This window comes from Annulohypoxylon maeteangense, assembly GCF_022496945.1.
Source record: "Annulohypoxylon maeteangense strain CBS 123835 unplaced genomic scaffold GGS22scaffold_14, whole genome shotgun sequence".
NCBI lineage: Eukaryota > Fungi > Ascomycota > Sordariomycetes > Xylariales > Hypoxylaceae > Annulohypoxylon > Annulohypoxylon maeteangense.
Window position 1 is genome coordinate 1,024,505 of NW_025953261.1, and position 25,077 is coordinate 1,049,581.

Below are 25,077 nucleotides of genomic sequence, written 5' to 3' on the forward strand. Positions count from 1 at the left end.
GTAGTTCTTTGAGCAATGGAGGTGAATTCTTGCACTAGTGGATCAGTGCATGACGTCGCCTCTCGATATTTGAAGGGCTTGGTAGTTGTATTCAAGCTCTTAATGGTACATTACCTTCACTAGTAACTAGCGAACATAGATATTGCAGTCGTATTTTATATGCGTATGTGTTGCTTTTAGCAAGTTTCTGACCAGGCAACGATACAATGATCCCTTGCCGAAGGAAAACAATCTTAAAAGATGCGGAAGTAAGATGATAATTTGACGAGTTGTGCCGTGTCTAAGAAGTAGCGAAAATTGCGACCAACAAATCAAGTTCCTAAGGCCTAGGAGTTGAGAGCTAACACGTACAAAATGAGCGATTAAAAAATTAGGTCGAAGTTGATTTAATCAAAGATGGTTTGCGGTGGCTAGTTGATAGGCACCATTGCGGTGAGAAGCGTATTGTCGATATCGGCCCTGCTAGATTGCGTAAATGCCCCTGATGATTAACTACGCCCAGAATAAATTTAACAGTGGTCGAGAAGCACTGTGACGAGGTCTCCGATCCTGATTAAACCATGGCATTGTGGATTCCCCGGAAATGGGATATTCTTTCCGATGTAACGGCCGCGAAGCCTATGCCGATAAAGGCCCTTTCCGAAATAAATGATCATTTCAGTCTGTAAGTTGAAGCCAGCTTGTTGATTATACTGCTTTTCGTGGCATGTAGTGGTGCGTGTGGTTGACTCCCTGCGTTTTTTCGTGGCCTCGTCCTCAATTCAGTCGATAGCGCGGCCAAGACATGTGGGATGTTGCGAGCCGTATTGACTTCTTTTGCTGCTGGCAACGCTAACAATGTGATGGTATACGTTAGCATTTATCCAGCCCAATACTCTACGGACCGAATTCATGTCAACAAAATAATTAACGCGTTTCTTGGTGTATTGAAAGCACGCAATGCATTGACAATGTCGCAGGATAGATGGAGTTCAGAGAGATATAATTTATGTCAAGAATGGGCGTGGGTGATCAACAATGGCGGTAATACTCTGGAGAAACTTGACATGTCAAGATTAACATCGAACTTGAAATATATCCCGTGCATTTAGTCGAGCCCGGGATTTCCGTCCTGATCCCGGTGTCCTTGGGAGCGAGTCGACCTACGCAAGGCTTGTCCCGGACGCGGCTTAACGGGCCGTTTCTCCATAAATGCCCGGTCAGTATCGTCAGTCTGTCGTAGGCGGTTTCGGTCTTTTGGCTGAAGTCTAGTCCTAACTTCGGGAAGTTGCAAAGGAAAGAAATCATGAAAAGAAAATCGAAAGCGTAACCTACCCCTTGAAAGGTCTGAGTTGGTTCTGGACCGGCTTCGTTATGCGCCCCTGGGTGTGCCTGTCATCGAGATGCACGACATCAAAGAGCCTAATCGGTAGGCGTATATCAGCCAAAACCTAGCAATAACCCTTTAACTTAAGATGCTGCATCTCCTAGTGGATCTGATTCTCTGTGCTGCCACATCGACGTCGATGTATAGCTGACTACGATCATGGTCGAGCACTCTCTGATGCAAACGGATCGCTAAGCTTCGCTTAGGATCACGAAGAAGCGAGGCGAAGGAGATAAAGAGAACGAGACGCCGTCCTCGGCCCCGGAATGAAACCCTATAGCAACTGGATAAGAAGAGAGATGGTAAAAAAGAAATTGCGTCATGCACTTGCTTTGCGTTGATATGGATCTTCAGAGACATGCACCGGAATTACAAATTGAAGAGCTTCCTTTGGAGAAAGACGGGCTGACCCCCGAGGAAGGGTATTATATGTTACAAGCTCCCCTTAGCTGTAGCCCAAACCGGGATGCCGGGGCTAATACGAGGTCGAGGGTTGAGATTTGAGCCTCCTCGCTAGGCAGGAGGAGGACGGGTATGTCATTGCCAATAGATGCTATTCACTTTTGCTTCTTCCTTTTTTCCTTCGCAGATAATTGGATGGCCAATGGCATTGAAGACGGACTTGGGCATCAAAAGGAGGTTCCTGATACTACCGTGGGGACTCATAGGATCCACGGCTCGGCCGTTGCAGTCTGAATAAGCTATGCATAGGTAGTTTTTAGAAGTCGATACCCGAGGGTGGAAAATCCGCCGGTTAGATCCAGCATGGGGGCGATCATTTGGATCGACACAAATGTCTCCTTAATAGTAAGGAGAGAAGAACGGTGACGTGAACCCGGGACCCACTAGGACAATTCTCGAATATGAATGACCTCATGGCAGATTGGTCAATGAAAGACAGACTGGACGGATAAAGTTGAAGATTTGGGGGTTGAGAGTATTAATCGAGACCAGTCTCAAAATACTACTGTCCCGTTCGTGCGAGGTAGCGAGGTAGGCAATCCGGGTATTTGCCGAGCATCCCACGCGTCGCTGCGAGCCACACACACCCTGAATAGGCGTAGCCCCTGCTGATCCGGAAGTGAAATGGAAAAAAAAGATTAGACGAGCCTGAAAGGATGGGAAGAAGTTCGTTGCTTGCCTTACCATTTAGCGATGGTCGACGGACAGCTAGAAGGATATACATACCTACTAGGTAATGCCTAGTTCTCCAGCTTTGCCCGCTAAATGCCTACCTACCTGCCTGCCTACATGCCTAGACCTCAGCCCCAGGTCCTAACGACAAGGGTCGGATACAATTGATAGGTATAGCGGCCAGCTTAGACATACCGGAAGCGTAAGGTGGATATGCATACTACCTAGTAGGTACCTAGGTAGGTAGGCAGTACTAATACCTATTAGAGTGTAGACCGGAGTAGGCGATGGATCCTAATTGCAGCCCAGCTCCTGACGCGTCTTCAGAACATTGTAAATGGACACGAGAAAAGTGTTTTCTTTTTCTCCTTTTAATTATTAGGGAGGATTGACATAAGCACGTTGGTGATGGTTGTATGGTTGTGTGGTGATGTTGTATTTAAGATCGAATCCTTCAGTCAGGTCAAATACTACATACTACATGCTAATAGTACATACTAGTAATAATAACCTTGGAACCTTGAAGAACGTGCCTGCTGCGTGTGGTCCTTACCTGCAGTTTATTTAACCCCTTTATTACATAAGATCTAATAGACTACTAGGTACCTAGGTAAGCAAACCTGGACCGTACGTGCACCTATCATTACTACTATTTTTAAGCATTCACTACCTACATACATACCCGTGACCTTGTACATACCTAGTAGGTATACGACATGAGGTACTTCCAGGTTTTACATTACTACTTAGTACCTACCTAGGTACATACATGTAGGTGTATGTATTATGTCCAGTGTTATCTGGACAACATCCAATCCAATATTCTCAAGTGCTGTAGTTAGGTAGTGTATTGAATTAACTGACACTTCAATGATTCAACAATCAATGTACATAGTACTTATTTCAAAATACGTAGGTGGAGGTAAATACATCTAGGCAGCCAGGCGCCTCCGATGATTTATTAATCTGTTCTTATCAGACAATTCTTTTTCTGCCTTTTAATCATGAAGTCGTCGGCCCTTCTTCATTATCATTTCTTGTCCTTGGTGCATAGTACATGTACACCTGCATTGGCCTTCAAATCCTGGTCGTCAGAGAAGGAAAGCAGGCTGCGGGTTGAAGAGATTTGAAGAAAAAGGAGAGAGAAAAGCGTGGCTTTTGAATCCCACCTGCTTTGGCAAAAGCTGGCACATAGTTGGCACATACATATTTCACCTACTTCAGGCACGCTACTACGGCACAGAATATGGAAAGTCACAGTCACTTTGGCACGGACACAGATTTGGCTTGGATTGTTGGAAGTGTGTGTGGATGCCCTGGATCTCACCGAGCTTCCTTTCCGGTCTATTGACGCCGTCAAGTTCCTTAAAATGGCGGCCTCGCTCATATTCCATCTTTCCTACCTAAGTTCTGCCTACTAGGTAGGTAACCTACATATATGCCTCCCTATACACATACAATATCAATCCGTTGAAGATGCAACAACTTGGCAGATTTCGAAGCAAACATGTCACATACATATCTAATCATTTCGTATGTGCTTCCTTTTCTTTCCCCGATACCCACCTCGGTATCGTTCGTTCGCCTTTCCTGCTTCACCATCGTGTCGATAAATGTACTAGGTACGTACTAGATATCTCATCATGTCAGACTTGGTCAGCATGCATGTGGTTATTAGGGCCTGTTCCAAGGATCGATCTATCGGTTTGCGTGGCCAACATTTGGCAACATTTTCTTGCAAGCGCCTAATAATAACAACAACAATACTATGTAACGACAGCGTACCTGACCTGACCTGACCTGTCCAATTGAGGACTTTTTGCACTTACATAGTATTAGTTACTAGGTAAGGTATTATTGAAAGGGCCATACGAAGCATCAATAAGAACCATACGAGGCGGCGAGGGTTGTACGGGTACCTACCGTAGCGTTGATACAGTTTGGTATTGGTGTCTCCGATACTGTATTTTTCCTTGCTAGAGAGGAATATTAAAGGCGTATTAGGGCGTAGTCGATGAGACACTAGACGGGATAATGGAATAAACGTGCAAGTCAAGTGGATACCACATAACTAGTCCCGCACAGTATGATGTACTGTATATGTAGGTAAGTATAGAGTACTACGTCCACAGATAGTAACTAGACCTATGCGCCAAGTACCTACCTACATACATAGGTACCAGGTGTGTATTGAACTGGCGCTAAGCTATTAGTCGGTCGACACTGCACGACGGTCCGCCAAAGCAGCCTCAGGGCTCCATTCAATCATCCCAGTTCTCCAATCTTTTCAATCTTTTTTTTTCTTTTTTCCAAGTTCCCCTTGTCGAATTTCTTCAGGCGTGCAAATACTTTTACAGGATCGGAAACTAGGACGAAAGGAGCAAGGAGTGGTTTCTTTACGGAGAAAACGCAACAAATGCGCCGACGACTCAAGCTAACTGGAATCTCGGCCCAGGGTCGCGTCGAAACACCTCAAACATCGCACCACTTGCAGCACACACTCATCCGTTCCTACGGCCTACTGCTGGCCTTTGCCTATGGGTGCGTGTTATGTTCGTGTGCTGAACCCCCCACCCCCCCTTCTTTGGCATCTGATCCCCTTGTTCCTCTCGTCTCGGCTACGCATAGGCACGTACATACATACATACCTACATATCATACCTTACTACTTGCCATACACTACATACACACTACATACGTACATACACATCCATACGCATCCACTTCCCACGCAATACATAACACTACAAGGAAGTAGGCAGGGTAGGTAGTAGGCCAAAGTAGGGTCAGGTAGAGCTACCTTAGCTGGCTGGTTCTCCTGGCTGGCTGGCTGACTGGCTGACTGACTGGCCGGTTGGCCCACGCCCACCGTTCGAAGGTGTCGAGAGCGTCCAAAGTCCACCAGTCCACCACGCTCCCCGTCCCCGTCCCCGTCCCCTGCCAGCCCTAGGTCGGGTTTCGTGACTTGGCCCCCCTTACGCAGCAGCCCAGCGTGGAATCGGGCGTGCCCCTGCTCAGATCGCGCCCCCATAAAAAATTGCAAATTAAAATCAAATCAAATGGCAGAGGCACAACAGGAACAGCCACAGGCTCATCAACCTCAGCCTGAACCCGTCTTTGCCGCCGCTGAAGAACTAGCCCATGCTCTCCCACATCAATCGCCGGGCCAGTCTTCATCACCACAAGCTACGCAAGAGCAGGAAAAGAGACAAGGGACGCAGGGGCAGGTACAGGTACAGGTACGGGTAGAGCCAAAGATACAGTTACTGTCACAGGCAGAGCCAGATGTCAAAACTTTCTATCACACACACGCACGCGCTCCAACTACAAATTTACGATCCCCAAATAATGCAACTACGGCAACACTAGTCGCCTACGCGCAGGAGCAGGAGTGGGCACGAGAAAAGGACCAGGATCAGGATCAGGACCAAAAACAGGGGCACCGAATTCCCTCTTCGAATCACTCCTCCAACGACGTCGCTAACCCGATCTCGACCTCAACCTCGACCTCAACCTCAACCTCGAATTCGACTTCAAACTCTACATCAACGACAGCCTCGCCTCTGAGAGTCTCCACGACGACTACCGTCGCTGCTGACCAGGCTAGTCTGCCCTCGGCGACGGCGGCCACCAACGGCGCTTTGCCTGATCAGCAACATCAGGAGCAGAAACAGCAAAGGAGCGTTGCGCCGTCATCGGAAGCCATGTCGAACAACCCACCTCATCACCACCAAGGGCCTCGACAACCAGCTAGCTACCCGACTCCGACAGCGTACGCGACGCCCGTCATGACCAGTGCGCATTACGGATATGCGAATCCGCCGACCCAAAGCCCGGACGCGTACCGGGCGACCGCAGGCGTCCCGAATAGCGCCATGGCATTGCCGAGTATGCGCACCTTCGACCCGGTCCAGCAGCAGGCCCAGCAACAGCAACATATGGCGATGGCTATGCCCGTTAACCCGGTACCTTCAGTCCCATCAATGCCGACACAGCAGCACATGTCTTATTTTGGACAACAACCGGTCCCTATGACAGCGAATAATCCGTATGCCTTACCTCCAGAGGCTTTAAGACCGCAATATGCTTTACCTCCAAGCGGACCGGGTAGTGTGCTAGGTGGTCGACATAAGAAGGTAATTGGAAATAAAGACATCCCTCCCGGAATTATTCTAATTTTTTTAATGTTTGCGACTGACCGTGTGGTGTTATGTGTTCTCGTAGGAGATCAAACGTCGAACAAAAACAGGTTGCCTAACATGTCGCAAACGACGTATAAAGGTATGTATTTTATTGTTATTATTATTATATTTTATTTTACGGGACCCTTTGTTTTTTTCTCTCTCGCCAAACCCCATTATCACGGCGGTGAGGCAAGTATGGGCTACAAGATTAATGGTTGGGTGAAGAATTACCTATATTTAAAAAGAAAAACAAAGAAACCAAACAGTTAAGGTGAACAAGTAAAGTTAGGATACCTACCTACATTGGGGAATTTGGTTCAGTTGTCTACCTTGTCTACCTGCCTTCAGAGCTTGAATATTTCTTCTGCAGACCTTAGCTTGGGTTCAGACCGTTTGATAAAAGGAGCGACCGACGAAGCGAGCAAGCAAAAGCAAGCATGACAAGCAATTGAGAGCGGAGCAAGCAAGTGCTCGCCTCGTACCAGCCGCAAAGCACCAAAGAACCAAACCTGGCTCCAGAAAATTGGCTTTTGTCAATCGTCCGGAAACTGCCCCCGATCTCCAAAAAAAAAGTAAAACTTCCAAGGTTCTTTCCTAAGCTTTGGTCGAACCCCAAAAACTCCAACGGAGCTTTGAGCTTATTGAAGCTTGCCTATCACAACCTGGAACATTCCCCTCTCTCTTTCTTTTATCCCATCTACACATTTACCACACCTTCATTTTACTTCTGCCACTATCTCACGGATTTTTACTATTTTATCCTCATACACCACACAATTGAATATTTCATATGCACACCCCCAGACGACCTCCGTTCCTCTTATTTTCTAGCAATTCCCCTTGTTGCATATGCATGTGTTGCATACACATTATGAACAAGCTATACTGAAGTTCAGTTACTAAATCTCGAATGCGATTTTCATAGTGCGACGAACAGCATCCCGTCTGCAAGAACTGCCAAAAATCTAAGCGCGAATGCTTGGGATACGACCCAATCTTTAAAAATCAGCAACAGCAACATCCTACGAATATTCGACCGGCCCCTAATAATTCAACTTCCGCTTCTGTGCCGTCAAGTCGACCTCCCGCCTCTTCCTCCACCTCTGCGTCCGCGTCCGCTCCCGGCGGTATTCCTCAAGCTCAATCTTCTTATTCTACTACCCTTCCCCCGGTAATACCTAATAATACCACTCCTACTACCGCACCATTCACCGGAAACCTGACAGCCGCGGGAACAGCTGCGTCGACGGTCAAAGGCGAACCTCTCGAATACCCTTCCGCTATCGATCCTGCTTTAGAGCCCGTCTTGGCAGCTACGAGTACGTCGACTTCTCATTTCCTAGCGACTAGACCCATCATCCTAAATCCTCTTGATTACTATTCACCAGACACTCCCCGTCTTATCAGAGGAGGAGGTGGCCCTACGTTCGTTCCCCTGTATTCCTCTGTTTTGCATCCTACACTGTATTCACCCCAGCAGCAGCAAACGTCAGCTTACAATAGGTTTCCAGCACGAAAGATGAAGGTCCACGAGCTCGTGGGCATGAGTGGCGCCATCCCTCCCGCCCTCGACTCGCCTCTAACTAGCGAAAAGCTAGCCGAGGTTAGAGATCTGTACGACCAGGTATACGCTCCCGGCCTGGAAAAGTTCTTCGAGACGGAATGGTACACGAAACCTCGAGGCATCGGTACCTTGATATCCAGCACCGCCGTCACCGAGATGTTGGCAGGCTTTTTGCAATCCGTAGCGAAGACGGATGCGAACGATGTTGCCGGCATGCAATATTCGGCCAACCTTGAATTCCGCGTGGTTTGGGATTTGACTTCGCTGGTGTACGCATCCGAGTACAAAATAAACGTGGGAGAGCAACTGCCATTTCCCGATGATGGGTCCGAGGCAAGAAATCGGGTAACGGTTTTCGAGGTCTTGTTATCCGGCGACTATCTCGAGCAGAATCCGCTCCAACCACCTCCCGCAAGCGCTGATATACGACTTCACCGAATTAGAGAATTCAAGTTTTGGTATTTCCTCGCCGAGTTTCTCCGTGTGAAGGATCAGCCAGGTTTAGACACCATGCGTCAACGTGACTATATTCTGGGACAATTACGCGAGCTGTTGGATGGGCGCGAGAATCGCGACGTTCTCTACTCTCTTGCAGTCATCCGCGCTCTTGCGCCGAACCTCCCTCCCGACTTCGAGAGTACCCTACCCCCGCACCTGGACGAAAGCGACCCCAAGAATAAGCTAGCAGTAGCCCGCAAATTTATCCAGGACGAATCTCAAGTCACCGGCGGCACTACCAACGTAGTTCGCCGTTTCTCTGAGCTTGCCGTTCGAGCTTTCATTGTTCCTGGAAGCAATATCATTCGAAGATGACGATACACCATCCAAGTTGTCGATATTTATTACAACAATGTATTAGTATGTTTATGCGAAATCGGATGGTCGTCTTGTTGATGTAGCATCTGGGAGCGCGGAATGCCTAAGTGGTAATTTTACCTTAGTACAGCATCATCGGCACGATCGATTATCCGTTTCCCTCACTTCCAACCACGCCCTTGATCCGATCGATTATGGATGGCCATGCTGTATTTGGAAGGTGATATTATGACGCATAGATCGCACCCGAGGGGGTTCTTGACTGGCGTTACGGCATTCTACGGAACACCAAAAAATGAGACTACGTTTACATCTTCTATTTTATCCTCTTAGTAGGGTGTACGAATAAGTGTTGAAAAGAGTATTGGCGACAAAAGTGGCGGTAGGATAAAGGGCGATTTGTGTTTCATTGTCAAGATAGGATGGGTAAAAAAATCGGTGTCCGAGACGGAATTCATTGATTATCGGAGCGACGGGACGAGGTTAACTTGCCTACCTGGGTACGAGATTCGGAACGGACTTGCTTTCTTTCTAGACGAGCGAGGCGATTTCTCTCTGGCTTGTAAGGCTTGACTTATTATTCCCCGTGATGCGAACCCGATCATCCAGACAGCTATAGGGAGCTTCTTAACTAATGCGGCATAGAGCTACACGGTAGATAAAAAGGCGGTCTTCTTCTTGTGTATAGTATATAGGTATCTACTGAACGTGTCATGACGGAATATAATGCGAGATCATTTATTTCATACCGGAATGGGAAACATCAAGTGCCTAAGGAGATTCGTAGTCTAAATTCGCGGCATGAGCTAGCCGTCCCTTTTCCTCGGGGCTTAGATGTATGAATTGTGGCCCCCGAATCTCTTTCGGAGGTATCTTTTTTCGCAGGCTCAAAATGGTTGTTAATTTCCGAATAATATTAGATATGTTCCGGATCATGGGAGATTTTTGTCTCTACCCTATCTACCTAGGTACATCTAATACTTACATGCCTACCTAACATGTACTACCTACATACGTTGTTCAATGTTTTGGGACGAGTACCGAGTACGATGTGACAGAATCCACCGGGTACCAAGTATAATGTCAGACAATGTGTATGTAATATCTACATGTACCTGGAAACAGTGACACCTTAGAGTTAATTTCTTCCTCAGGTAGGTACCTAGGTACGGTACTGAGTGCGAATAAACCTACGCCAAACTCATACGAATTACTCAGCTACGCCACAATGAATGTCACAAAATTTTCGGGGAACGAAAAGTGGACAGAAAAAGTGCACTGGTTGCTTCTATCTTCTATCCATATCCGGTTGACGGACAATGCTCAGCTCTTTTCTCTAGCTGTATAGGTATTTATCAAATTGACCATTGCCTTGGCCTTGAAATCTCAAAACGCCATGAGGGGAATCATGTCATGCATCAAATTGCCAACGCCGTTTTTGTTGAAAAAATTATGACCTGCCGGCACTCCTGGTCCCTTTTGATTCCTCATACCCCGTATCCCCAATGCAAGTTGATGCGTGCGTAGACTCATGCTTGTTGAAACACAGACCGATCTCGTCCAAGGACAGGATTCGGGTGAGTTAGTTGTAAATAACTCTCGAGTACACATGTTGATATCTATGTACGTCGAAGTAATTGGTATACAAAAGAGAAATTAGTAACGGTAGCTAGGTATTCTTGTTAGCAAAGTGATACACGAATCTTGGGAAAATAGTGAGGGGAAACATACTGGTCGCTCTTGAAAGGACCCTCGAGCTCCAATCCGAGGTATTCGCCTTGTACCTTGGTAAGGCTAGTGAGCTCGGCGTTGACGTGGGAAAGGTGTAGTCTGGCAACCTCTTCGTCTAGGATCTTCGGCAACACGTAGACACCGATGGGCAGCTTCTCAGTCTTGGCGAAGGCAACGTACTTCTGGCCGAAAGCCTTGTCCTGAGCCTTGAACAACATGATCTGTGCAAGGACCTGGTTGCTGAAGGAGCAGGACATGACGAAGGAAGAGTGACCGGTGGCACATCCGAGATTGACCAATCGTCCCTCAGCCAAAAGAATGATGTGTCGGCCGTTGGCCATGACGAAACGGTCAACTTGGGGCTTGATGTTCTGGACGCTCTTGGCATTCTTCTTCAACCAGGCAACGTCAATCTCGATATCGAAGTGTCCAATATCTAATTAAAATCATTAGTTACCCAATCATTGGAAAATCTAACAGATTATGTACGTACTGCAAACAATGGCATCGTTGGGCATGGCCTCAAAGTGCTCACCAACCAGGATATCTCGGCAACCGGTGGTAGTGACGAAGATCTGGCCGATGGAAGCAGCCTTCTCCATGGTAGTGACCTGGAAACCAGCCATGGCAGCCTGGAGGGCATTGATGGGGTCGACCTCGGTGACAAGGACGCGGGCGCCCATTCCGTGTAGAGCCATGGCACAACCCTTACCGACATCACCGAAACCAGCAACGACAGCAATCTTGCCGGCAATCATGACATCGGTAGCGCGCTTGATACCATCGATCAGAGACTCACGGCAACCGTACAGGTTATCGAACTTGCTCTTGGTAACGCTGTCGTTGACGTTGATGGCGGGTACGAGAAGAGAGTTGTTCTTCAACATACGGTACAGGTGGTGGACACCGGTGGTAGTCTCCTCGGAAACACCGAAGCAGTCCTTAAGCATGTCGGGGTACTTGTCGTGGACGAGGTGGGTCAGGTCACCACCATCGTCGAGGATAAGGTTGAGCTTCTTGCCATCCTTAAAAGCAAGAAGTTGCTGCTCTAAGCACCAGTTGTACTCCTCCTCGGTCTCGCCCTTCCAGGCAAAGACGGGGACACCGGCGGCAGCGATGGCGGCGGCGGCATGGTCTTGGGTAGAGAAGATGTTGCAAGAAGTCCAGGTGACCTCGGCACCAAGGGAAGTTAAAGTCTCGATCAAGACGGCGGTCTGGATGGTCATGTGTAGGCAACCGGCAATACGGGCACCGGCAAGAGGTTGGTCAGCGGCATATTTCTTTCGAATGGCCATCAGACCGGGCATTTCGTTCTCGGCAAGCTCAATCTCCTTGCGGCCGAAAGCGGCAAGAGAGAGGTCGGCGACCTTGAACTTGGAGGCGGGGGCAGACATTGCTAGGTAATCGTTAGTAAATCTTGATATTACGAAGCTCCTTAGAAGAAGTAGGAGAACATGACATACCGAAATAATTGATGAGCTAGGGTGAACAGCGGTGAAAGAGGGGAAGATGGGATGGAGGTGCCTAAGAAATAAATAGGCGGGGAGAACAATATCTATGTAAGACGAAGTCAGCAATTACTATCCTAGGGAGGGCAGATGGCAAGACAAATGACAAGCAGATTACGCGCCCGGACGCTGGATACTTACAAAAGATGTTTAAGGGGAGGATGGATCGGAGGGGCTTATTATGAAGGAAGAGAAAAAGTAGAGATGGGGAGGAAGTTTTAAAAGAGTCGGAAGAAAAGAACTATAAGAACCTTGGAAGACGGCAGGTACGGAGTGGGAGGTACTCTGTACTAGGTAAAGGCTGAATGGTCTGAATGGTTGGTTGGTACTAGGTAGTACTCCATTAGGTCCACGGGTTACTACCTGTAACCTGTAAGGAGAGTAGGAGCTTTTTGAATTTTTTTTCTCTTAACCATCAGCTTCGGGCAACCCCTCAGCCCCTCTTTCCTTAAGCCAACCCGTCGGACTTCGTAGGTGAGTGGTTGATGCTAGTCGGCGTAAGCTGAAGCTAGCCTATTTTAGATTAGAGGATTTCGTCCCTGAAAAATGCCCCTCATCCCGTTTCTCCTATCCACTCGGCAAATCTTTTCGTCTAATGTTGGGAAATCAATAACTCCGCGAGAAACGGATTATTTCTCATATTTCGCCGTCCTCACCCTGATGAAGCTTTTAATAGGTCAATCGTGTCTCAAATGCAGCCGCATCTCCCATTCTTTGTAGCGCTTAGGTAACTCCTGACACGGAAGGAATATCAATTATTATGGATGAGGCCGTCAAGGTACCAGGTATTGTACCTCTGTTACCTACCACTTATCTCTTTTATTATCTAGATACTCCTCGTCTAGGTAGGTATATACTACATAGGTACCTTTACCTACGGTATCATACACAGGATACATCAAGAATAAATGTCATCGTTTGACGAGTTGCCAAGGATGTTCCAGTTAACGCTACTCGGTCGGCTTTAAAAGGCAGCGTTCTTACTGAGGTTCAACACATAAGTAAATTATACTCTCAAAAACGACCTCTTAGATACTCACTTTGTTGATTTATTTCCCGTATAAACCCTAGCTGGTGACAGGTCAGGCATAGAATCAGTAAAACTTGATAGAATTAGCTCTACAGACCCCGAGAAACCTTAGAACGCCTCCAGACGCCAGGCCACATGCATCCATTTCCATTAACCTCCTTTATCCCCCTCTCGAAATCTTACTCTGGCAGAAGATTTCCCCTGACAGCGAACATCTTAGCACTGACACTGGCCGTGAACCCATCTATTTGCTTGCTGTACTGTTCGACTTGCTTGGCATTCAACATGCCTTCGAGTCGGCTGGGCTCCTGGGGAAGCTTGAAGACTCGTTGCCACTCGTCTTCTGGGAGTGGCTGCTGCTTGGCGGCAACTCGTGCTGCGTTCTCTGCCTTTCGCTTCGTTTGCCATGCCGTGATTTTGGCCTGCTCCCGAGCAAGTTGGCGCTGGTAATATTGGTGGTTGTTCAGCTCTGTATAATGAGACTCGATACTATCGAGGAGAAGATCGCATGTCTTCTCGAGGAAAGGATCTATCGACAAGTCAAGGATATCGGTCGATGGGTAAAGAGGCATCTTGATAGGGTCGCGTTGAAGGTCAGAAAGCGAGGTCGGCATAGCTAAGTCTGCGTCCGTCGGGGCAGAGGGTAGCTGGTGGAGGTAGGAGGTTAGAAGATGCGAGTTATGAACGTGGACTGGAAACTCGACGAGTATGTCCTTAAATGAGAGTTTTGACTTTTGAAGACTGGTGTTGTATTAGTGCTATGCTTTCCCAGGGAAGTAGTTAAGTGTGATCTAACCTCTCAGTTGTGAATTTTCCCTCTTTGAAGGCAGTCATGAAATTTCGCGTTAACTTGAATGCGCGAAGACTCAATGCACCCTGGGAACTTCGGCTAACATCGTGTACTAGCGCCACAGTCCGGTCGTTCTCGCGCTGATAGTGATACTGGTTCTCGATGAAGCTGGGGTTTACAAAGTTGCCCATGGTGGCGCTTGTATACCAACCAACATTGTTGGCATCGACGTTTACCTCCTTAAGGTGTCGAATCATATCGTTCTGGTAGACGATGTTTGCCTTGGCGCGCGGGGCAGCAGCAGCAAGCGCAGATGCATCATTCTGGTGGCCGCCCTCGACGTTCGCGACATCGACTGTTGGAAAGGGAAAGGTGTTGGTAATCTCGAGAATGCCATCCTTATCCATGCCGACAATAGATCCTGTAGCGGCAGTGGGGAAGCTGTTCGAGCAATGCTTGACAATTTTCATAATAACCTATATGCGATTCCCACATTAGCGATCTTTGATTTTTTACACGAAGTAATCCACGGACGGTTCGAATGATGATGGAGGGGTAAATAAGTAATAATTTGTAAGAAAAAAAAAGAACTAACCAGCGCTTCGACCTGGACCGTCTTAAACGGCACATCCTTTGTAGAATCTGCCATGATGACGGAAATATTCCAGCGTCTGATTTGTTTTTCTTGTTTCGGCGACTTTTAGAAAATGTTGGGTGAAGAGAGAGAGAGAGTTCTATTGTTGAAGGTGACGAAGTTGGGAATCTTGTTAAGATTTTGTGGTTTTAGTGGGATGCGCGATTCTTCGATTCTGTGGGTTGGAAAGTACAAGGCTCGGGTGCTTAGGAAGGTTAGACCGAATACTACCTAGGTACCTAGTAGGTGGTCATTCATTAAGTAAGCAGAGATTTGATATATGAATATCGGTTAAAATGTATCTATTTAACGATGGAATATCCAATTAAGCGTGATAACCCTCGGTTTTCAAAGCACATGCTGCCGTCGGCATCAATGCTCGACTTTAAAAAATAATAATAATAAAAAGGACAAACATCCCACTCTAACCCCCACGCCCAATGTTGTCATTCTCCATGTCGACATTCCACAAATAAAACATAGCTAGGTATTTAAAGAGCCTCAAAGCAACGTCGTCTCTTTCCTGTTCTAATTTACTTCGTCATATGCTCGAGTCTCGTCCGTACCAAGGTATATACGAAAGTCGACAACATGCCCTGTCATCGACACCTAGCAGTCAAAGTGGATTGGCTCCAGTATCAAGTATCAACCTTGAGCTCTCGAATTCAAGGGTACTACATAATTCAGTACTACTAGGGATCAACTACCCCAGCACCACGCGGAAATCTTTGTCAACTCTCTCATTTTTGCCACCGGAAAAGGAATGATGCTAGTCTCGTCGTGGGTTATCAATCCTCGATTAGGGGAGGGAAGCTAGACTTCCGTATCTATATTTTATTATCATTATTATCGTATCTTACTCGGAAGATCCTCTATCATATCTATTTCGCCCTTTCTCCCTGGAAAGAAAATAACCGACAACCCATGCTTTGCTGGAAATCACAAGCAAAGAGACGGATCAGACGCTCGAGATAGACGGCCCGCCGGCCGCGGATTCATCTCATTCGTCAATCCCGTCGCCTCTATCTCAGGTACATAAAGTCGAGCCATGCCAGCCAGTCATCATGCATCTTGGTGCAACCCTACGAGCTCATTCCCAGTCAATAATTTCCCAGCTTTGCACGTCATCCCGGATGATAAGCCTGTGCCGGTCAATTTTCCAATGCGAGTACAACGACCGTGTTGCCGCCGCTGCCTTACGATGTCCAGGTCCGACTCCTCCCTTTATCGCATCCTCTTGCGATCTCCACAGGCAGGTAGCCAGATTTCTGCCGTCCTTATCGGGATGCCCGAACCAATATCTGGTCTCTGTTAATACCCTCTTCCGCCTGAACCCGGACCCCAAAAAGGACCGGACACTTACTTCAGAAAGCCACCGCTAGCTACCGCTTCTGCATGCGCTACCTTGTCCAGCGCCCCCAGATCCTCGTACACCGTCGTAGGCGGAATCTGTGACCGAAAAGCCACGATGAAGAAGGAAGTCTCCTTCCACCTATATTCGTGTTGCTGTACGAGTTGTATCAAATTTTCAATGACCTCATCCCAGTTGAATGTTTCGGCGTATGGGGAGGTAGCATAATCCGACCGCAAGCATCGCATGCCAGCAAGTGCGCGAGCGAGCAGTGCATTCTCTACGTCGAGAGTTCTCAAGTCGAGAAGGTGTTCCCGCTCGGTATATGGCGACTGGACGAAGAAGTGCTCTCCATCATGTGCGAAGATGCCGGCGCTATCAGCGGGAGCCATCGCTATCTCATGTGTTAGAACCGTTATTGGTTCCTTCTCTTGAAGAGATGCATGCGGGAGCCCCGAAGGGTGTGGTAACACCTGATCTACAGCCATGCTGGAGTGCTTGATAAGATAGCCTCTAGTTGATGGATGGTCCGAGATGGTATGCGAGTATGATCTGGTGTTTCGAATTCGAATTTTGTTCGGTAATACTAGAAGGGTCTGGCGGTTTCGAAGGGGGGTCAAAGTGGGTTTTATGCTTAGAAGCCCCTAGGACATCCAGGTTGATGCAAGTTGAGCCGGTTCTGAGTAGGCTTCCAAGTTACCGGCTCAAATGAGATGAAAGACATGCCCAGAGAAGGTAAGAGTTATCAGAGTCACATACAGTCACATTGATAACGCAAACCCAGAGATCGTCTCAAGTTATCATCTGTCGGCGGTATGGCGAGCGGACCTAGCTGCATGATACATGCTTATAATACATGCTTATGTCTTCAGCATTCTTTGTGTCTGAGCTGGTTAAAAAAAATTCTGGGTCCTCCTTCATCCCGGGAACTAATCGCGCCATTCCGCAAAGCATTGATACCATCGAGCCGCCACAATTTAGCCAGCATTGAGGTAGGACAATCCAAATTCTCAAACATACTAAAATCGCAAATCTAGAGCTCAATAACATATATAGGTACTACGTATGCAAGCATATTTCTTGAAGTACATGAACTGACTCGTTTTGGTCTTTCTATCAAACTTTTTCCCGCGTTCCCCGAACTAGACCTGGGTTTGGGTCTGGGCCTTGCCTCTGTCCTTACCTACTAGGTGGGTAGTTAGGTAGGTAGGTACCTAGAGAATCGCTAATCAATCTCAGTTAGGTCTCATACTGGAACCCACCTTAGTGAGGCTTTACCTACCGGTAATAATTGAAGGACGCAATTTCATAGACAGACCTGGATCTTGACATATAACGTGTTTGGGATCGGTCATACGTTTTTGCCACATACCATATATCATTTATATCATTCACATCAATCATTTCTGCTATATCTGGGTATATCACCGCCTCAGATCATCGTCACAGCATTGACGAATCGGGTTTGGTCGGAGCAGCCTTTATACCCCCCTGTTGTCACATACCTAGGTACATAATACCTAGTATGTAGAGATAGAGAAGATGTCAGCCTGCAACCTTCAAGGAATCAACCGCCGAATAGGACTAAACACAGCTCGGTATTAAACGACCAACCTCTAACGAGCGACGGGACGCAACACTGCGATGAACAAATCGTGCATTCACGAGCTATCATTTCTGCAAGTAATTGCAACCCTCCAACATGCATCAGGGTTTGACATGTTATGGATACCTACGTACATTCACTATCCTCGCATAAAATGCCCAACCATTCTCGCCCTCACCTTATCCAAATCAGAGCATTTTGCGCATTGATTCTATATAGTCGATAGGCTCTAGATAACGCAAAAAAAAAAAAAAAAAGACACAAGTAGAAACAGGAGGATCGTTACAATTAACACGCACTAAACCTAGCTGATTTCTTTCCGAGAAGTTGCTTGTCGTCTCCGTGGGGATTGCTATCCCTCCTCCTCCTCCTCCCCCCCTCCCCTCAAAAAAAAAGTTATATCAAAGTGTCCGAATCCGTCACAACTATTGGCGTCAGTGAAGGGGAAGGATCTAAAAAGCAGAAATTCACTTTGGACGCCGCGCCGATGCCGGTTCAACATGAGGCAACATCTCGGAACACGTTTAATCGGATTTACTGCCTCGACCCCTTCAACCCCCCCATGCGGATGTAACATCCAGCTAATCCGCCTGAATTGCCCTTGCAAACCATCAGAACGCCATACTTTCTGCACGGCTGATCCAAGCTGTTGGTGTCGCCAAACCTCCGAAACCGCCAACCCAAAGTTGAACACGTGCCTGATCAATGATAGGTTCCTACCTAGTAGGTACCTAGGTAGGTATTGACTTACATACTTCGTACTCCCTGCTTTCGTGGTCTAGTTTACCTACATAATATGGATTTATGTTTATGCTATCGGGGAAACTTTCAACCACACCAACCTCGTTTAATGACATGCCAAGCTTCGTTACCCTTTAATAGTCTTAAATAGGGGGTTTCTTTTACCCCTTTTCATACCTACCTACCTACATAGCCCAATTTACCTCCCTATCTAGTCAATGTCATTCATCGTACCAGTCCCAAGTTGTTCGACAAAGATAGGATTTTATAATGAACGCCTGAATTTTCAGGTTAATCTGCCTTTTAATGTATTAATGTATATTAATAAACTACCTACTTAGATATACACAACGACCTTTCACTTATAAAATGGTCGACAAAGCATTAGATTTCGTAGCGATTCAGCTCAGTATATAATCCGCTATACTAATACCTAGGCACAGTATTACTGGTTCACATCAGCTGGTAGGTCTATTACATTACAGTGAACATGCTTTTTGGCGCTATCTAAGCCGTCAATTCTAAAATGCCGTTCATAATTACCTACCGAGTATCACTCATGATGTCAATCTAGTAGGTAGGAAGAAACGACGTCCTGGAGTAAATAGTTCGATACTCCCCTTGCCTAGGTACCTAGTAGTATCACAGTATATCACAAACTATCTACCAATAGGTCTATTATGAGCCTAGCTCCGACCCGACCCGACCCGACCCCTAACCACGACTAGATAGTCCTTTCAACAGACAAGATCTCTAATACCGAATAGTACGTTAAGTTTGAGGACTAACCTGATTAACGTACCTACAGAGACGCATCGTGTCATGTGTAGGACTTGTGTCAGACATCGGTCTTCCTCCAGGTCAGTAGCTAGAGGTCTATGGGATCGGGATTCGGCCCGTTGAGTCCCCGTGAGGGTCCTGTTGGCCGCTAGTCCTAGGAGCAGGACAGACAAAGAGCTTCACCTGTATGTATACCGTGTTCTCCATAGCGAGAGTGTTAGGAGCTCTTCGCGCAACAACGTCGTTGTTTCCTAGTCTTTTGGTTCCGCCTCGTGACAACTTGTTACCTCAGATGACTCGCTGACTCAGCTTTCTATTTACTTAATATTGACTCACCGACGATATAACAAAACTAACATTCCTGTCCTTACCTACCTACTCATCACTTTCCTTATCTAAATAGCAGGTTTTTGAATTGTGGCTGTCACGCAATAGTTGGCGATGTTTGGCATTTTCTCTTACATAGGTAGGTACCGGTAGGTACCTACTTAGACCACTAGATAACAACTGCCTGGCCAATAAAATAGGAGTTGATTAGAACTCTCTCGGTCATGGATTTTGACGACAAAGTCAGTTGATATCTAGTTTATGCGGGGTTCTCTGTGATGCCTCAATTATAGCAATTCGGTGAAGAGGATCATCGTCGAATTAGCGACCCCTTCTTTGGCCACTTGCTCTCTCTCTCTCTCTCTCTATCTCTCTCTCTCTCTCTCTCTCTCTCTCTAAGCCTTTTCAAATTATCAAGGACTGGTGATTCAAAAATCTTCAAGCCGGCTAGCTGATATTGCTCATTGTCCTTTCAGATACCGCTATGTAGGGAACCTCGAACAAACACTTTTAATCCCCGCTTACAAGTCTTAGAAGCTAGTGTTCCAAGTTGATTCTAACATAATGCTACATTCAAACCCACCAATACTTTACTTGGGCTGATTGGGCTGATTGAAGTACCGTTCAGGTATAGTGGGAATCTACCTAGACATTAAGATTGTAACCCCACGGGGAAGGCTTGAGGCCATCCAAATAGGCTGCACACGCACGTGGGAGAGGCTAAGTCCAGCAAGACAGGTAGGTATGGAAGGTGACGTAAAATTCTAAATAAAAAGGAGAATGACCCTTATCTCTCGTTCACCGCTATGTAATACCTAAGGCAAACAATAGACTATAAAAGTGCCTAAAATCTATTTTAGGCGAGAAAGAGTATCTAGCGTCTCCAAGGTCACAAGGCATGTCGAGATAACAGGCCTAATCGAGTAATGCAAACATACCTTTTCCACAGTAGGAAATAATAACTAAAGTTGGGTCACTCGGCCGGCAAGTCCGAACCCTTCAATACCTACTCCATATTTTAATGTTGAAAGACGAAAAGATCGCTATTTAAAATTTCACCGAAGTTAAGTCAAGGCTGTACAACGCGAATCGTATGATCCAGTCAGGTACCTGTCTATCGGTATAAGGGGTTACCCCTTTTGACATGATAAACACATATGTCCTCTACAGCCTTCCTGTCTTGTCAGCATTATTATAAGAGTCTTTGTTGGTTACCAAGAGTTTGAACATGGCCCCACAGGCCCTCTTCCACAGCCCCGTAAGTTATCCATATTTACTGTCTGAACTAAAGATGCAAGATGGTACGTAGCAAGCAGCTGTTATCTCAAGTGTGCTCAAAGAAGACATCATAGGTACCTAGGTAGTAGCTTCTATGTTCCTGGGCCATGTAATGAAGCTATGCTGTAGCCTGAACACAGGACTGGAGGGGTTATAGTGTGCCACATCGAAGATAAGAGCCTGGGGGCCAAATGCGTTTGATTTATGTAAGTGGAATTCACTGGAGGAGTTCATATCATTTTCCACGCTATGGTCTACTAGGTACAAACTAAATTCATTGATATTCGGGTGCCTTTGATCTATGATTATGCTCGGTAAATAATGTAGGGCTAGTCTTCGATAGATTAGAGTACCTATATTTTCAAGTTTCGTGTGGTAGCGACGTCTACAAGAAAAGCCGAGCTCTTCCCCAGGTTTTGAGAACGTATGTCAATTCTTAGGTACTGACTTGCTTGGCACCGACCTTTACCGTCGATTTGAGGTGATGAGGGGCTCGTGGTAGGTACGGAATTCATTTGTTGCTTTTGATAATTTCGAAACTTGCCTACATCTTAGATACCTAGGTAGGAAACCGGAGATATCATGCCGGGACATAGACCCGGTAATGCGGGTAGCAAACCACGAGGCGGGAGTTGAAGCAATATCCTCTTTCAGCAGTGGGCCATCTACGGTGGATACATCTATGGTTGACGGACAGACGGACTAGCTTTTCGAATCACCATCCTTGTTTTCTAGAATACCGTAGAAGCATGATTGTATCTGGAAGGTGCCATATGAGAACGCCACGTGCTAGGATACCATGGCCTAGATCGTCAGAACAATCCACCGGGGAGTATACCAGAGAGCAAAGATAATTATGGAGAGATAGCCTCGTCGGTATGGCCTATCCATGAGAATAGATAGGAGAGAACCACTTTTCTTTGTTGTGTGCGCTCATAGGCATAGCTATCATATCATCGGTGTCCGCAATGCTGATACTATGACAAAACCGAGCGCGAGAACAAGCATATAAGAAGAGAAGACACCCGCTCTATCTCTACCATAAAAAAGCACAGCACTTCATAACTCCTGAGACGACCTACACACATAAACAAGATTCATTTGATGAGATACCTGCAGAAGAATCCTAATATGATGTCTTTAATTCATCTCCTTTCTGTCATTCTGTTATATCCTACATATATAACTGCTGCTGGAGACTTTGTTGCATACGGTGATTTCAACTGCCAAGATCAAAAACTTGATATTTGGAGCGATGGGGTGCCAGTTCCAGACAGTACACTTCGGACGGACTACTCGATCAAAGATTGGGATAGTCATGCGGGAGGTCACTACTACGAGAATCTAACATTTTCCGAGGCGGCAAAAACAAACCACACTTTAGACCAACAGCCAATCCAGGTCGTGTGGTGGAAACTACAGGAAGCAGATCCGACTTGCCAGTATATTATAATGAAAGATTCCCCACGAGGATGGCAAGTTCTCAACAAGTTACCCGGGGACGAGATCATAAGAGCGGATAGGGAAGGTTGCTATTATTCAGCTCTTAGAGTAAGTAAAAAATTACTGATACTCCCTCGAATATTATACTATATCTACGAAGACGTGCTGACAGAGTGCGAAAAAAAGCCGGGAGATAGCTTGATTACTAGCTTTTGCTGTGGCCACGACGATTGTGCCATCGCAGAAATCGAGAAGAAACCTGCCGCCAACCCCCAAAATACTGCGACTGGTGAGGCTCCAAAGTGCTCACTTATAAATTCGTATTCTTCTACGCCTACCGTTGAAGATGGCCCTCAAATTGGCGTTACAAGAGCACAAGGTTGCGAAGCTCCGCCTGCATGCACACATTCAGTATCCGAGAGTCAATCATTTAGCACGGCAGTGTCGTATTTTAGATCATACACCTGGACTACCCAAACAGGGGTCGAAGTATGTTCACTAGGATCCCTATGTGTGAAATCATAGAAAAAAAATCAAAGACGGTTGCTGACGTATGAAATCTGTACAGGTGGGCTTCACATCCGGTGTCGATTTTCTCGCAGACGCCAAGTCGAACGTGGATATTACTACAAGCATTGCGCAGAGCTTTATGGACGAGACGGGGACTGCTTTAACGGTAGGCAATATCACAACGTCGTCAGAAGGGTCAAGGCAGGTGCCGGGAACATTCGCATTTTACTCCTTCACACCACAGTATAACTGCTGGAAAGGTGATGTGAGTTGTGGTAAAGATCAGGATGGGGAAGAAAAGATACTTAAGGGAATCAATTTCTGCCAGCCTATGATGTCAACTTCTGGAGATGCTGCAGGAACATTTAGGATGGTGTATATTTCGGACGGCAGATAGGTGCCAAGGTGTATATATGCAGGCGAAATGGCTGCAAGAATTTGAGAATGATTGCGGATTTATGTTGGGATTAGTCAAAGGAAGCTCTTATCATCAATATCATACCCCTTTCTCCTTGCTAGCCAAACCTTTGCGACTTCGTACGTCCCTAAATAGAGACCGCTGCCAACTGCTGTCCAGACGGCCCGAAGAGCTGCTCCTCTAAAGAGTCCAGAGATACCCCTCTCAGCAATAACTTCGCGCGCTATTGCGAATCCACCCCGTGAGTTGTATTTGCTTGTATCGCGTGGTGAGCTTATCCGATCGTGAGCACCCTGCCTCACATCTCGATCATTTCCAGCGAATAACATCATTCGTGTCTTTACTACATCCATAGGCGTCGTTATCACAGCCGCGAAGCTGCCTGCCAACCCCGCGCTCGTCCCGGTGATGACGCCGGTTTCAAGCAAACTATCCTTCTCTCTCGTGTCGAATCCGGTACCATTCCGGGAAACGCCGGACCGCTGCCCCCAGATCCGCGCTCGCAAGAATTCAAAAATGGGAAATTGAATAGCCGTAAAGGGTAAGTTTCTGGCCACAAGCGCGGTGTAACCAGAGAGCAGTTTCGGTCCGGCGCCGGCGCCACCTAGCTGCCTCAAGGCTTGAAGCGAGGCAGATCCTCGTGAGGCACCGGCGTGCTGCTGCAACATCTGCGCATTTTGCTTCACAACTTCGGAAGGGGTGAGCACTAAACATGACGCACACTCCGCAATAGCCGATGCGGCGGAATGTACGAGAGGTTGTGGGAGGCCCAATGGCACGCCATGTCGGCTGATGAAGGTCTTCACCGTTTCGTAAGTCGTGAAGAAAGTCCCCGCAGCTGGTAATGTGGCGACTATGACTATCCCAAGGCCTTGGTATAGGCCCTTAAAAAGCTGCCTTGACGGCAACTTCGTTTTAGTGGACGGGTCGGCGAAAGTATTGACAAAATCACGACTCTGCTGCCGGGTTTTGAGAGTGTCCAATGGGTAGACGATCAAGTCCACGACGAATGCTGCCCCACCGCCGGCCTAGGAGCATCGAATAGAATAAGAATTAATACATGACCTCGGCTTTTCACTTTATGGAAGAGGGTTGGGTAATTTTCAAAAAAGAAAAAAAAGCACAATAAAAGGAACTTGGATTGGATATAAAAATTCTTACCAGCATAACATCGAGATTTGAACTACCGCTCATTTTGGCTACTCACCAGCAGCCTGGAAACCTCGGGAAGTTTTGTAATGTGAAGTCTTTCGCTCCCTCGTTTCCGGTCTGGACATGGGAATTGATGAGATTGATAAGATTATGCACGATCTAGGTACAGTATGTACTATGTAGTGGAACCCCTGGGTTGATAGGTACCTACCTAGGGTACCTATGAGACCCTAATGACATCCATAACGATTGTGTATGACGCATAACTCGAAATGCAACGAAGGTCATGTCAGAATGACGTTTGTTATTTACCTAGGTACCTATGTTGTTATTCGTTATGAATAGGATACATACCCTTCATAGAATATTTCGATTGAATACCTAGGTAGGTACCTACCTGAATATTGTCCCACTCCATGACATAACCATATGGATTGCTGTGCGTGGATGATAAGAAGACGCTGGTAAAAATAGATAAGAATAGGAACAAAGAAAACTAGGTGTATTATCCATAACTTCGCATATATCATAAACGATGACCTACAAGAACTAGACCATATCCCGGGATACTACGTTGAATATCCGGACGAAATATGGCTGATTGGTTTTGCTCCGATTAGCACCGATGGTAATCCTCCCTCCTGCGCTAATCCATTTTATTTCCAATTGAAAACATTTATACGGGTATTATCGGTATGAGAAAAGGTTGGGTGC

General features: G+C 46.7%; 8 protein-coding genes across 8 annotated transcripts; 3 read left to right on the forward strand and 5 right to left on the reverse strand.

The window, feature by feature from the left end:
• Positions 1–1,079: 1,079 nt before the first annotated feature.
• GGS22DRAFT_169205 (uncharacterized protein) lies at positions 1,080–2,021 on the reverse strand (the record flags this gene model as incomplete). Its single annotated transcript, XM_047962282.1, has 1 exon — positions 1,080–2,021. A coding segment is annotated over exon 1 (277 nt), but the record flags the coding sequence as incomplete, so codon positions are not given.
• Positions 2,022–4,767: 2,746 nt separating this feature from the next.
• Positions 4,768–5,409, forward strand: GGS22DRAFT_43065 (uncharacterized protein). Its single transcript, XM_047967074.1, has one exon. The coding sequence runs from the start codon at positions 4,917–4,919 to the stop codon at positions 5,256–5,258; it is 342 nt and encodes a 113-aa protein (XP_047816821.1). The 5' UTR covers positions 4,768–4,916; the 3' UTR covers positions 5,259–5,409.
• Positions 5,410–8,285, forward strand: GGS22DRAFT_43066 (uncharacterized protein). The gene is made up of 5 exons (XM_047967075.1): positions 5,410–6,636; positions 6,725–6,781; positions 7,610–7,855; positions 7,923–8,003; positions 8,196–8,285. Exons 1-4 carry the CDS (start codon positions 5,560–5,562, stop codon positions 7,980–7,982), a joined length of 1,440 nt encoding a protein of 479 aa, XP_047816822.1. The 5' UTR covers positions 5,410–5,559; the 3' UTR covers positions 7,983–8,003; positions 8,196–8,285.
• Positions 8,286–10,325: 2,040 nt separating this feature from the next.
• On the reverse strand, positions 10,326–12,657 carry GGS22DRAFT_169218 (Adenosylhomocysteinase). The gene is made up of 5 exons (XM_047962283.1): positions 12,445–12,657; positions 12,259–12,350; positions 11,289–12,191; positions 10,796–11,231; positions 10,326–10,733 (listed from the first exon to the last, which is right to left on the reverse strand). Exons 3-5 carry the CDS (start codon positions 12,187–12,189, stop codon positions 10,721–10,723), a joined length of 1,350 nt encoding a protein of 449 aa, XP_047816823.1. The 5' UTR covers positions 12,190–12,191; positions 12,259–12,350; positions 12,445–12,657; the 3' UTR covers positions 10,326–10,720.
• Positions 12,658–12,840: 183 nt separating this feature from the next.
• Positions 12,841–14,928, reverse strand: GGS22DRAFT_169220 (eukaryotic translation initiation factor 3 subunit 3). The gene is made up of 3 exons (XM_047962284.1): positions 14,719–14,928; positions 14,130–14,599; positions 12,841–14,074 (listed from the first exon to the last, which is right to left on the reverse strand). Exons 1-3 carry the CDS (start codon positions 14,770–14,772, stop codon positions 13,513–13,515), a joined length of 1,086 nt encoding a protein of 361 aa, XP_047816824.1. The 5' UTR covers positions 14,773–14,928; the 3' UTR covers positions 12,841–13,512.
• A 919-nt stretch (positions 14,929–15,847) lies between these two features.
• Positions 15,848–16,596, reverse strand: GGS22DRAFT_190966 (uncharacterized protein; the record flags this gene model as incomplete). Its single annotated transcript, XM_047965060.1, has 2 exons — positions 15,848–16,058; positions 16,121–16,596. The coding sequence occupies 2 exons, from the start codon at positions 16,594–16,596 to the stop codon at positions 15,848–15,850; spliced, it is 687 nt and encodes a 228-aa protein (XP_047816825.1).
• Positions 16,597–21,974: 5,378 nt separating this feature from the next.
• GGS22DRAFT_190967 (uncharacterized protein) lies at positions 21,975–23,190 on the forward strand (the record flags this gene model as incomplete). The annotated part of the gene is made up of 3 exons (XM_047965061.1): positions 21,975–22,391; positions 22,470–22,772; positions 22,852–23,190. 3 exons carry the CDS (start codon positions 21,975–21,977, stop codon positions 23,188–23,190), a joined length of 1,059 nt encoding a protein of 352 aa, XP_047816826.1.
• On the reverse strand, positions 23,102–24,475 carry GGS22DRAFT_169227 (mitochondrial carrier). The gene is made up of 2 exons (XM_047962285.1): positions 24,373–24,475; positions 23,102–24,239 (listed from the first exon to the last, which is right to left on the reverse strand). The coding sequence occupies exons 1-2, from the start codon at positions 24,403–24,405 to the stop codon at positions 23,265–23,267; spliced, it is 1,008 nt and encodes a 335-aa protein (XP_047816827.1). The 5' UTR covers positions 24,406–24,475; the 3' UTR covers positions 23,102–23,264.
• Positions 24,476–25,077: the final 602 nt, after the last annotated feature.